We start from the raw sequence: 14,300 nt of genomic DNA on the forward strand, positions 1-14,300 counted from the left end.
AGTCTGTACTGCAATAAAGTCATGAGAATGTTTTATTTACAACATATCAAAAGATTACTATTACATGTGTGAGTGTCAAAATAATCCTCCAGTTTCTATTCATCTTGTTGCAGTAATGACATTTAAAACATTTTTAGGCCTAAAAAGTTGTATCTTAGGCCTACTGCCTAAAATGGCCCAAATATCTTAGTAAACTTTTAATTTTTATCAATATAATTAAAAAAAAAAAAAAAATCTGACACATTTTAAACAAGTTACAAATAAAGGTAATGACACATAATAAACCTAACTCCTGAATTAAAAATATTTACCTTTTTGGTAAAGACAACAAAAGATCAAGCTCCTTCCATCAGCTCCATGTGCTTCCTTACTGGTCTGCCATTTGCATGTGACCAAATGAATAAAGCTCAATAAAGCTTTATTGTTTTGTCATTTCTGCATTTTTTCCAGTTTTTTGACAAAAAATAATTAAAAACTCACATAGTCCAAACAATTCATACAACAATGTTAAATACAAACACAGAAAAATTACATTAATGCTGTATTTTCACAAAAAATTTACAAAACAAAAAATCAGAGAAGGGACAAACACAAACCTATGAAATGTACATACAAAAGCATAAAAAATAATATAAAAACATCTGTTATTGAAAAGATATTACTTGGCCTAGATCCACAAAACATTCTTGCATTATTTGGCAAACCAAAAAAGTATAGTGAACACACTTAAAAAAAATATTGATTTGGGACATCAAAATGCCCGTAGTTGAAAATAAATAAAATTTATAATTAATTGTACTGTAACATTGAAGTATAAAAGCAGTAAGACCCTCCACATTATGCATTAGCAAGCATTATGGACCGTTTGGTTGTAATTACCCAAAAGGCTTGTGGCAGGGTGGCTTGGTGCTGTCGTCACAGTCCAGGAAGAGACCAGTACTGCAGGTTGAAGCGCTGTGCGCGTATTTATTAAATAAAACAAAATACTATACAAAAACAAAACGGCACAGTGGCCAAAATAAACAGACACACACTTCTTAACAAGTAGCATGCTGGTGTAGAACCAGCACGCGTCGCAATTGTTATTTCTTCATATTTCCCCTTTCCCCCTTTCCTCCACTCTCCTCTCTCTGAGAGGTCCCTGCCTCTTATGTAGCTGTGCCTGAGCTTGATTGCTTGTCAATCATTCAATCGGGCTCAGGCACATTCTACATGTGAATTGATTTGGCAGGGGCGGCAATTAACCCTTCCCTGCCGACCTAAAACAACTGTACAAAAATAAAATACATTTAAATCATAATACAGAAATACAAAATAATTCAAAATACACACAGGGGCGGGGTGTACCTGTCACACGGTCCATAATGCCTGGTAATGCCCTCTGTGTCAGGTCTTATTGCTTACTTGTATCCCTCTAGCTCAGCCAATTAGAGTACATGGAATCTTTCCATTAAAGTGTGTGTGTGTATATATGTTTTGTTTTTGTTTTGTTTTCATAATGCAGGTATGGGTAAGACTGACTGTGTAAAATTCCTGTTAAGTGGGATGCGCATGTCACCTCCTGAAGGCTGCCCAGACTCACTCTATGACATCATGTTGCTATGCTGGAAACAGAACTCGTTGGAAAGGCCAGCATTTATTGAACTACATGGGAAGCTGCTAAAACTGATACAGGCTTCTCTGGTAGAGGAGACTATAGGTGGACCGGAAGAATGAAGCCACAACTAGGAAATAGGTCTACTGGAAACCTTAAACCTTAGTATTACCATGGTGTGGCCAGCATAACTGACTGTAGTCTGTCTGCTAGAGAATTCCTTTACAGAGACATCAGAGAAGCAGCTTGGATCAAACGACTGATACAAATATAGTGAAATGGAATCCAAAGAAGTGTTCCTGTTTGGTTGGTCAAACAAACCCAGCTTTTTATTTATGTGAAAGGCTTTCAGCTTCGAGCACAGAAATGGCTAATTAGTACACGCCAGGAACTGCTGTGTAATTCCAGTAGTACTTTACACTGAAGCACATTCATGAATCATTTAAACCACATGAGGTATTATACATAGCAAGTGAGTTTATTTTACCCTACTAAATAAAATGTTTTATATAATTTGCACTTTGTTTTGGAGGTGTGTGTTGTTGCCACTTGGCAACATTACCAGATAAGGGAATATTTACTGCGTTTTTGGTTGAATTCTGTATTGCTATAATTATAACAAATATATAAAAAATTACTGTAGCTGTCAAGAAATCTAAATTTGACAAACACTGGAAAAAATATGTAGCTCCGCTGCTGGAATGTCTCGCTCCGCTGTCAGTGGTGAGGACACCCCGGTAGAAGAAGGAGGAGGTGAGGAGACCTCCACCAGAGCCCCCAATCACAAACCCATCCCCAAGGATCCATGTGGGGAAAAACAGACATGAGGGGAGGGGGCCGATGACAGCCATGTGTGCTGCGCACATAGGGGAGAGGTATGTGCAGTGTGCACAGGTATGTGTGGGGAATACTGGGTGGCAGGGAGGGAGTTAAAATCCTCCCTGCAAAAACACATGGAAATATGGCTGGAGCCGTAAATTGAATAAGTGCTTAAATAATTAAGGCTCCAGCCATGGGTGTATAAAATAGGTTTTCATGGGTGATAATTAGAAAGGGTAGAGGGGGTGGTCTGTGTTTCATGTTCCATGCTGTGCTATCTGTTTGTTTACGTTTCGGGAGTTTTTGTAGAACCTTTTGTTTTGTCCCTTGTGCCTTTTATTTTGTCAAGAGTGTTTTGTTAATTGTTTTGTACCGTTTTTATTGTGTTTATTTGTTTATTTAACCATGCAGATTTCGGTGACTGAATTTCTGTCCCTGCAATACCATCTGGACTGGGAGGCTACTCCGCCACATAATTATTGTTATTGTATTTCTTGCTCTTATTGTATTACTTGTATTGTAACGTATTGTAACGCTTGAAATGTTTTTGCTTACGATTGTAAGTCGCCCTGGATAAGGGCGTCTGCTAAGAAATAAATAATAATAATAATAATAATAATATATAGCAATAAACTAATACAAATATTATCCTCTCAGATCCTCATTTTATGTTATCAATATTAAGGCGATCATATCTTTGAGGATGTTGCTGCAGTTAGCTAATAAAATGTGGTTGTATATTGTTATATATTTTGATACGTGTATTATTAATTTAATTTCCAATTAACCATTAACAAAAAATGAAAATGTGTTAACATAAGTTGGTTGTTTACAGGAAACCTAAACCTGCTTCTTTTAATATTTGTAAAACATTTAATAAAGTCATTAAACTATCTCATTATAATTATGAAATATGTTACCATAACAATAATCCTACCATTTCCACAACTATGAACTATTTATATAGTATATAATATCACACTGACATTGTCATAAATGGTGCTCTATAGAACTAATGTGTTTCCTGTTCTTGATAGAATCACACTGACATTGTCATAAATGGTGTTCTATAGAACGAATGTGTTTGCTGTTCTTGGACCCTCAGAAAGGTCTGTAACAAAAAAGTGGCTTAATTCTTAGTTAACATTGATAACATAATAACTTCTGGTCATGTGAAACCACCTTTGTGCTACTTCTTAGGGCAAACCTCTAACGCTAGGGTAAAATGCGTTTGCCGCCGATTTGGATGAAAACAGGAGCGCTGCCTTTGCCATGTAATGCGATTGCATGCTTTGCCCAGTGATTTACTGCCAGTGTTAGTGCCGGTGGTCAGCATACCCTCCGGAGTGTGGCCTCATTTGCATGTGAGCTTTGAGCAGTTTTAATGAAGACGACCCCCTGGTCTGTCGATGACATTGTGTACAGTCAGCAAATAGGGACCCTGGTTAGATGTTACTGGTGTTTTGTAAAACAGTCGTATACCAAAAATATATACGTTTTTGAAATCTAAAGACTGTAAATGAAGCACTATATTTAATATACATTGAAACAAACCTGCATTTTCTGGTTACGTACCAGTGAGTGCATTTGTATTTGACATCAACAGGAAGTCTTAAAAAAGAGAGACTACTGTTTGCTTTAGGACACATGTTAGATTATAACTTTTGGATTTCTTACGGGGCAATTGTTTAGTGAAAAACAATGGGAAATGTATTATTATAATTGAAGTAACTGATTTAACGGTGTCACCTGAGTTAGTATATGTTTTCAATACTTCAAGTGCTACTAACATTAGTTCGTATGTGCACTTTGACTCGGTTGGAATTTTAACTTAATTAAATGTAGTAATTGTTTACAATGTATCGTTATCGTTTTTGGACCAGTTTTTTTCCAGTACTTTGTTTTGCACCCCAGCTCCATAAACTTTAAATATATTAAAGGCTTCTAAAAATAATAATAATAAAACAGTTGTACTCGTGTTTAGTAATTTATTCCAGATAATTTAATATTTTAAGTGCCCCTTTTCTTTGTGTGTCGAGTTTGAAACATATATAAGCGGTTATTCGGAAGACCAACAGCAAAATAGTAAGTTATTATTTAAATTTAAAAGGTTGGACAAAATGACTTCCAGAAATGATGGATTATGTATTTAAAGAAAAAAATGTTTCATGCAAATCTTTATTTTTCACAGCAGCTCTGAAGTTAATGAAACATTTCCTAATACATCTTGAATAAGCTCTGTATTGCAAAGGCTGGAAGTATAAAAATAATGTTTATGAATATAACGAAACCCTGCAGTCAATTGTGCCCAAAATGTTCAATGTATGTAAATATTTCTAAATATGGCATTAACAAAGGGTGCTATGGCAACAAAGCAGGTGCTATGACAACAAAGCAGATTTTTGTTCAACATTATCACAGCAAAAGCAAAAGCAAATGCTCGGGCTATTGTTTTCTTAAAAGGAATGTCAGTTGCTCCTGTTTTGCTAGCAGCTTCTGACTCCCGCTTTTTCTTCACTGGTCAGCACTTACGGAAGCCAGAGCCCAGCTCAAACGCCATTCAAAATCACAACATGAATGGGATGGGACAGCACAATCCAGCGCAACCTTAAAGCACTTTGCCATCAGGCCCTAAATTTCAGCATTGTCCCTGCACTTCTTGCTTATTTCATATTTCAAATTGTTATTTCAATTGTTTTCACTGTTGTGCAGTGAAACGCACATATGTCTGTGCTGGCATTACTGGTTCATTTGTTGTGAAAATTGTATTCTGTACAGTATTCTGTAATACAACAAACCACAGAATAATCCATAGAAGTTTTAGATAGAAGCAATAGTATGTAACCCAGCATCAGGGCCCGTGACCCTTAATATCTACTACACCACTGGTAAACATGTGACATTATGTGCAAAAAAATAAATATAAAAATGACATTATTTTATAACAAACCTAGAAGAATACATTCAGGTACATCTCTGGTTTTCTTTTTAAGGTGTTTGTTTATATATATATATATATATATATATATATATATATATATCCTTTTATGGTTTAATCATGTGTATTGTACCAGGTAACACTGTAACTTCTCAATGAAACAGCCACTTTCTAATGTATTGTTATGCACAACGGACATTATTGCGGTTGTAGCTAACAGCATAATTCATTAAATGGTACCTGTTGTTTCTTAATAGTTTTTGAATTATAATAGGTGTTCTTTTCAGTAAAAAAAGAAAAATGTTTTAATAATTATTTGGAATAAATTGCTTTGATGACATCGCCTAATCTGTGTGACAACAATTCCTAATGGTTTAGATGAAACAGTCTATATGAAAAACAAGTTGGACTTTTCTATATATATATATATATATATATATATATATATATATATATATATATATATATATATATAAATAAAATATATATTCTAGATAGTATCTGTACAAGATCGGGGAAAAAAAAAACAACATTCCAGCAAGGAGAAATAAAGCCCGGGTCTACAAAGAGAGTCAATTTGGTTGAGGAAAGTGGGCTCTTGGTCCTATGATTTGACCGATAAACTGCATTGAATATCAAATAATGTATTTTTACATTACTTGAAAATACAGTAATACACAATGTTACAAGTGTAGACCATGGTAAAATGTTCTTAGATTTGTTCCATGTCCTTGTTCTTTATCCCTTGCACTAACTGGCTTCAGCATGTCAGTGACTTAACAGTATGTGTACTGTAAAGACAGATAAGGAAATACCTCATAAAGAACTAAAACATAAAAAAATGTAAAGTGTGGGCTCCCGAGTGGTGCATCCGGTAAAGGCACTCCGCCCAGAGTGCAGGATGCGCCCTATAGCTTGGAGATCGCCGGTTCGAATCCAAGCTATGCCACTGCCGACCGTGGACAGGAGTTCCCAGTGGGTGGCGCACAGTTGGCCAAGCGCTGCCCGGGAGGGGTTAGGCCGGCTGGGGAGTCCTTGGCTCACCGCACACCAGCGACCCTTGTGACTGGCCGGGTACCTGCAGGCCTGCCTGTATGCAATTCAGAACTGCATGGTCCTCCAACGCTATAAGTTCTGAGATGGCTGCACGGCAGGTTTGCAGAGCGAAAAAAAGCGGATGGCTGACGGCACACATTTCAGAGGACACGTGTGCTCGTCTTCGTCTCTCCTGAATTAGTTTGGGGGTTGCAGTGGTGAGACAGGTTGAATAATAATTGGACATTCCAATATTGGGAGTAAATCAGGAATTAATGAAAAATAATTGTTAAAAAAAAAAAAAAAATGTAAAGTTAATATCCATTTGGAATAGAGGCTATAGCCACGATGGTTACAAGACGTGTAACAATCAGTCACTGGTTGAAAAAAAAAAAACTTTTCAAGTCATTGACTTCAGACCTATATCAAGGTAGGAAAAAAGGCACTGCATACAAACATTTTGACTTCATGCATCTTGTGATATCAGAAGCTTTTCTGTCAGAAACTAGCCGACTGTTGATACTATGGCTGCATCTCATATTGTCCTTCTGTTGATATATAGAAGTCCTCCAAGGTGACCTGTAAGTATTCAAAGGTGGGTCTGTCTTCTGGTCTCTCTCGCCAGCACTTCAATATGATGTCATAGAGCTCAATGGGGCAGCCATCAGGGCAAGGCATCCTATAGTTCTTGTCCAAGTTTCGGATGACCTCAGGGTTGGTCATGCCTGAAAAACAGATTTATGACAGTGTCTGTTTGCACTGAGTAGATATATCCATTTTACTTTTTTGAAAAATGTATCATTCATATTAGATAATAATGTTTTATACAGTACTAGACAGACTTTCAAAGATTAAGCTCAAATTACAACTGATCCCTGTCTTCTGTTATTATTTATGATGTAATCATTCCTATGGCAATTAAGGACACATCCTTTTAAATGATCTTTGCCCTGCCAAATAGGAGCACACAGCAATATTAATGAAAATAGGTTGAAAGTGCCTTCGTAATTATTATTAATATTATTATGGCACCTATATATTCAGTGTACAAAATATGTTATATGTAATTTATGGTTGGATATTTGCAAGTGGTGTTCACGCTCTATGGACCATTTAATTAATAATAAACTATAGATTAAAGTTGTTTGCCACAGTGAAAATGTTAACAAAAAAACAGCATGTCATTACTTTTGTTAAAAAGGTATATTAATACAATAACTGTTGAAGCTTACACTGTTTAGTCTCCAAAAGCATTAGCCATAATTTAGCAAATCGTCTGGGCATTTAAATATTTAGTGAAATGACAGACATAGTCTTCTGCCTACCAGTCACAAGCAAAATAATGGAAAATCGCCCTGTACATGTATATTGTTTTGTTTGAGACATGTGACAGACTCGGCATGGTCTGTAGCTGTCATGTCATTGAAAGTGAACCAGCAGCATGGCTGCATGCGACACAAACCACATATTCTGTGCTGGGAATTCTAAAGCACGGTACCTGGATAAGGTACCCTTCCGTATGTAATAATTTCTGTGAGTAGAACCCCAAAAGACCAGACGTCTGATTTGATGCTGAAAGTTCCAAAATTGATCGCCTCTGGTGCTGTCCACTTGATGGGGAATTTGGCACCTGCAGCAGGAAAGAGTTTTTCAAAGTTATGTCAAAACTATGCTTTTGAATTCCCAAACCCATACAGTATATCAAAACCTAGGGGCCCGATTTAATATTTTATTGGTACAGTACTGATTCCTGTACCTGTACCAATACAACAAAAACATAATCTCAATTCAGTTGGATACATTTAAAGTAATCATATATTAGAAAGGCATCGGTTTGGATTCCAAACAGTATATAAAAGCCAGCATGATTTGTTGCATTATATTTCTTTTATACTGTCCTAATTAATACAAATGATTTGGAGATTGTAGATAGAGATTTGGTCTGCAGGAGCAATACTGTATATTTAATCAATAAAGCCTAACAGGGTGTGTGTTATTATCGCCATGCCTTCAACCAACCAAACTGCTGAAATCCCACAAGAAGTTTTTAAAAATGAATACAGATTTTTAAGTTTTTTTCTTGTATTTTTTTTAAATTCCATTATGTAGTCTTCTGTAAAAAAAAAAAAAAAAGCCAGATAAAAAAGCTATAAAAAAAAACATATTTTATACCTACTAGATTTTTCATGTCTATTATTCATGTATTTGCAGTCGCAGACAAATGTATTGGCACCCTACACGTAATATAAGATAATTCAAGAACACATGTTAAATACAAGCATTTAGTGAACATTAGCCACTTATTAATACGGCAAAAAACAACATACACAATTTCTGGTAGTTTAACAAACAATCTTTATAAAAAAACAAAAGTACTTAAGTAATTTCATATATTTGTTCACCCCTGCTTTAGCATTTTATGTGTCCTCATCTTGCTTTTATTATGGCTTTCAGATGTTTATGATAATTCTTAACCAGTGTGTTACATCTTGCTGGTGAAATCTGGGCCCATTCTGTCTTACATATTTCCTTCAGCTCAAACAGATTGGATACACAATGCTTGGCCAAAGCATTTCTATAGAGATCTTGTGATTATGAAGGCCATTCCAGAACTTCTAACTTCGTTTTCTTAAAGAATTCCAGAGTTGACTTAGCCATATGCTTTGGGTCGTTGTCGTGTTGGAAGATAAACTGCCAGCCAATCAGCCTATGAGCAGATGGTATGATTGTACTTTGTAGAATGTTTTGATATATGGCTGCATTCATTCATTCACAACTGCTATAACACCCTGTCAGGATGTGAGTGGTGCAGGAATGACAGGAAGTCCAAACTGAGGGGCTATGTACAACAATGTTTTACTCTCCGTGACAACACAATAATCCACAGTGAAAATATACACGCAGGTGCTCCCTCTTAAAATTGTCCAGTGAATTGTCCAGTGCAGTGTCCAGTGTTTGTGGTGATGATCGGGTGGTATCGTTGGCTTGTGAGTTTCAGCTCCCGTTCAGTCTCTGTCTACATGAAACAAAACAAAACAAAACACAGTAATGCTCCGGCTCCATTAGTTTTCATCGCGAAGGGGGCTGTACTCACGTAGCTGTGTCCCTTTTGTATTGCCCAAACTCCTCCCCGTGATCAGCATGGCGCCACACTTTATTCAATCGCTGCGTACGCCACCGCTGATCACAATAGAGTTGTTTAGCAGTCTTACAGCTATACCCTTCCACCAAGATGGCCGACTTCCAGTTCCGTCCTACCGTCGAGTCGGCCCATCCCTGTGAAGGCGTACCTCCTACTTTACTTAGCACCCTTCATGGTCGGGAGGTAGATTTGCAATGCATATTCATTCTCTCCTGTTCACACACCCCCATATCATGATCGAACCACCTCTATGTTTAACTGTAGGTACAAGATTATTTTCATTTAAGGCTTCCCCTTTTTTCTCCAAAGGGAAAAAAGTTATATTTTAGACTCATCGGACCAGAGAATTTTGTTGAAGAATGCTTCAGATTCCTGTTCATATTTCATGGCTTATTTAAGACGGTTTGTTTTATGAAGTCGTTTGCAATGAAGTCTACATGTATACAACTCTTCTGTTTTCTGTGTCCTTTGTACAGTTCTTTCATGCAGTATTATGTCTGATGCTCCTAAATCTTTCTTAAAGTCCATGACTTTTAACCTTTGATTTTTTTTTTAGTTGCTCGGGTGATTCTCCAACCTGCTGTCATTTTCCTTGGATGTCCACTTCTTTCAAGCATTTCAATTGAATTTGTTCTGTGGTGCTTCTTGATTATTGCTCTCATTGTGGATTTTGGTATTCTGTATTTCTTCTGTACTGTTCTGTAGCCATTTCCTTTGTTGTAGTTTGCTACAAGTGCTTTTCTCAAATGTGAATCCAACTCCTTTGTCTTGACCATCATCTGCTGTGTTGCCAAAACATTCTTCTTCATCAGATGTTGGAAATGATTATTTTTCTGGCTATTGACTTTATAATGCAGCGTAGTTACTGTGTACTAGTTTTCCATCAATACATATATTTTTAAATTAGTTATTTTGCATTTTTACAGACTTTTAATGTAAAGGTGCCAATAATTCTGTCATGAACAAATATTTAAAATGTTTAAGTGCTTTTTATTTATTTATTTATTTATTTATTTATTTATTTATTTATTTATGTATTTATTTATTTATGTATTTATTTATTTTTTATAAAGATTGTCTTTGTCATATTAATTAGTGGCTAATGTTTACTAAATGCTTGTATTTAACCTGGTTTCTTGAATTATCTTAAATTAAGTGTAGGGTGCCAATACCTTGCCTGTGAATGTTTATTTAAATGTAGATAAAACATGTAGATGCCCTCTCAAAACTCTGACCAATAAAGAAGGCAAATAACACAATAAATTGTGAAGCTAGGATGTGGAAGGCCAGAGGTCGCCAACTATGGATTTAGGGATTAACACATAAATATACTAATATAAAAAAAGTAAAAACAAGCATTTGAAGGCCCAGTACAACTGTAAAAACCTAAAAAAACTGTACACAGTTCACAGGTATTTTCCCATCAACTACTATATAGTTTATTAAAAGTGAGTGGTAATTCTACTGCACCCATTCACTATTCAACCTCACTTCTGTTTGCATGCTGTCTGCAGGACTGGAGATTTTGTTCAATAGGTTCATACCCTCCTGCGCTATGTATTCAGTCTCAATGATCCTCGCAAGGCCGAAGTCTGCGATTTTGCATGTCAGTGTTTCTGAAACCAGGATGTTGGCAGCACGCAGGTCTCTGTGAATGTAATTTTTAATCTCAATGTATGCCATTCCCTCTGCAATCTGTGAAAGAGTTAAGCAGCAGAAGGTCATTCAACATAATAAATTAAACCTAGGGTGTTGTTATATTGTCTGTTTAGTTTTGTTTTTAGCCCATAATCACTTATAACTAAAACCAAAGCCCATATAAACAGATTCATGTCCATCTAGCAAAAAAATATAAAACATTATATATATATATATATATATATATATATATATATATATATATATATATATATATATATTAAAAATGACAAATCTGAAAAACAGAACATTTCTATTGGAGATCATTTCATCATGATTTAAAAGAAGAAGAATAAAAAAATGCACAGGAAATTATAAGTAGAATGGTGTAAAGCTTGACATTGAGGATTTATTGTAATTATGGGCTTATTTACAAAAACTCATTAGTACATTTTTTTTAAGTGTTATATTAATCAAAGGGCTAGATTCAGAGTTATTTACTCCAAATCGTCACTACTGCAATTCTTTTTTGTTAATGGAAAAAAAAATTAAAGATTTAAAACGAATAAGAAACAACTGAATACTTCATTCAAGTCTCTAAATTAAAAGTATTAGTTGTTCAGTTTGGTAACTTTATTGGGTGTGTTTCTCCTTTCTGAAAACAAAAACGGTGGTAATGACACATTGGAGTAAATAGCTTTGAAAATGTAGCTTTATGTGTCATTGAATAGGTGGAACATGGATTTTAGATTCAGTTTTAAATGTAAAATGTGTATGTCACCTCACCGATGAAACTCACAGTCTCAGATGAACCTACAGTAAACGCTATACCCAGTGCATCAAGATCAGACAACTAACTCACCCCACACTCCACACAGCAGTGCTTTTTACTACTGTCAGTGAGCCTCTGGACACTGAAGAGCTACCGTTTTCAACAACGCATTTTTTTCCCTTTAACCGAAGGGTATAATCGGGTTGTGTCACATTATACGGCTATGAAGCGGTTTCAAACAGGATGCATACACTTTCTAAAAATGAATTACAGACTGTTGTATGTGTTAGTGCTGAGCTCTGCTTAATACGATGGAAAATGACATCACGTCCTGTCCGGATGTTTATAAAAGATAGAGGCAGGGTTGGGTTGTGGTACACAAACACATATGTGACTGGCCACAACTCTTATCACAGCTGCACGACTAAAGAAAACCAACTGCTACCGTTGGCAGAAATAGTCCTGAATTAAAATAGCTCTAATGGTTTGGAAATAGGCTTTCGCAATTATTATTATTTCAATGACAACTGTAGATAGAGACACCTATCTATTTTACTGACAAGTCTGTATGGTAATGTCACACATGTAATCATTTAAAGAAATTACTTACAGGTACTATAACCATTCCTGAGAACTTACCTGATATAAGCTAACTGTATAGAGCACCCCCTACGCTACAAAGAGAGCACCCCTTATGCTACAAATCCCTCCTACCATCCTGCTGAGGTATAGGTTGAATGTGCTCTCCTACTGAGTCCCCACGATCAAATCTCGCAGCTCCTGAATTTCTTTGGAGGCCTACGATCTAATTAGTCTTCAGATCCAACCTTGCTAAGCTTCTAAAATCTGACAAGATCAGACACCCAAGTGTTGTGGCTCTAGTCCAAAACTATTGAGTCATAGGTTTATTAATCTTTCATCATTTTATCCTTGAAACATTTAGCAACCAATTACCATCTGAACAATTGATGGCGTAACTCTAGGACAAGGTCAGGTGCTTCATTATGCGGCTGGATTCTGGACAAACACTCCAAGATACAGAAACATAATTTATAACAGTTGCAGGGTTCATTCAAGTAGTGAATATCAATGCCTCCAACACTTTTTAGTTGTTGCTTTCTTCTCAATGTGAGTTTGTAAGAATTTTGATGATGAACCGTACTAATAATGTTACCGCAATAAGTTGTGTAGATTTCCACAAAGCAACCTTGAAATCAGAAAATCAGAACCTTGTTTGAAAGCTGTCAGAACCAAGGTCCATACCTCTGGATAAAAGCAACACTCTGTATACTCCTCTCTTTTTGGTATACTTAACGTTTTTGTGCCTCCAGAGATAAGACAGCAATGATTTCTATAAAGCAGTCTAAGCTTTCAATTAGCTAATTTTACTCTGGTACTGTACTGTATTTATGTCGTTCTCAAAAATTAGTCTGGGCTCCAGCCACACAAATATCTGAACTTCATCTCAAAAGCATCAAATGTGCAGATGGTAAATTGCTTAATTTTAAGTTCAAGGCCAGCAGTGAGTCAGCATGAAGAAAAGTGAAACTCGCTACACAGCACAGAAATGCAGCAGGAACAGAAGGGCCGCCACCCACATCACAGCTGACCGCTGGCGAGGCAAGCGGAGAGGACAATCCATCCCAAACAAAGTGACCCTGGGTTTGAATATGCAGGGTCTTTTCTCTCGTGCTGCATCAGGAAGTGTACCACAGCAGCCATCCTGAGGTCAATGACAGGTCTCTGCAGGTGTGTGCTTTTATACAGGTCTTAATTACTCACTTCTACAATGGTTTGCACCTTGTCAGAGGAGGTGCAAAGTTTTTGGAGGGTCAACAATTGCCCAAGTGCAAGGAAACATCCTTACATCTCATTATAATGTTTGCACCCACTTAGTATTCCAGATCCCCGCCCAATTCCATGCTCTTTTCTACATTTTAATACATTTCAATATAATTTAAATGGATTAATGATGGCAAAGTGTTAATTTAATAGCGGGTGCAGAACCCCAGATGAAAACCATTCTTTCATATGCCACATTTTTAGTGACTGCTAAAGTTCCACTTTACGCCAGCTAAACATGTTTTTTGGCAGCAATATGAGTGTTTTGCAGGAAAAATAAATCACGTTGCACGTATCCTTACATCAGCCCCTATATATCTTTAAAAAAAGAAATACAGTACGTAATCGAAAAATATTACATTGAAATGTAATGACCTACGAATGTGCTAGTATTATTACTAATACTGTACTCGTATTATGCATACATGTAGTATATACGTTTTGATGATTTTAAATGCATCTACCATTGAGTCGTCTGAGGCTAGATATAGCGCATATTTCAAAGCAAATATATCAATGA

The 14,300-nt window shown here is 36.2% G+C and overlaps 2 protein-coding genes across 3 annotated transcripts in view; one reads left to right on the forward strand and one right to left on the reverse strand.

Moving 5' to 3' along the window:
* The window catches only part of si:ch73-340m8.2 (tyrosine-protein kinase SRK2), a 17,262-nt gene extending 13,956 nt beyond the window's left edge, over positions 1-3,306 (forward strand). For both annotated transcript variants that reach the window (XM_059024527.1, XM_034003399.3), the window contains one exon: positions 1,505-3,306. In XM_059024527.1, the coding sequence (XP_058880510.1) occupies positions 1,505-1,716 (212 nt within the window). In that variant the 3' untranslated portion in view covers positions 1,717-3,306. The remainder of the gene's footprint in view (positions 1-1,504) is intronic.
* Positions 3,307-5,868: 2,562 nt separating this feature from the next.
* Positions 5,869-14,300, reverse strand: part of LOC117402295 (tyrosine-protein kinase Blk-like) — a 57,253-nt gene continuing 48,821 nt past the window's right edge. Inside the window, exons 11-13 of the mRNA XM_059024528.1 lie at positions 11,073-11,223; positions 7,885-8,016; positions 5,869-7,111 (exon numbers count right to left, since the gene is read on the reverse strand). Coding sequence (XP_058880511.1) covers positions 6,909-7,111; positions 7,885-8,016; positions 11,073-11,223 — 486 coding nt within the window. The 3' untranslated portion in view covers positions 5,869-6,908. The remainder of the gene's footprint in view (positions 7,112-7,884; positions 8,017-11,072; positions 11,224-14,300) is intronic.

Source organism: Acipenser ruthenus, chromosome 5 (assembly GCF_902713425.1).
Source record: "Acipenser ruthenus chromosome 5, fAciRut3.2 maternal haplotype, whole genome shotgun sequence".
Classification (NCBI taxonomy): Eukaryota; Metazoa; Chordata; class Actinopteri; order Acipenseriformes; family Acipenseridae; genus Acipenser; species Acipenser ruthenus.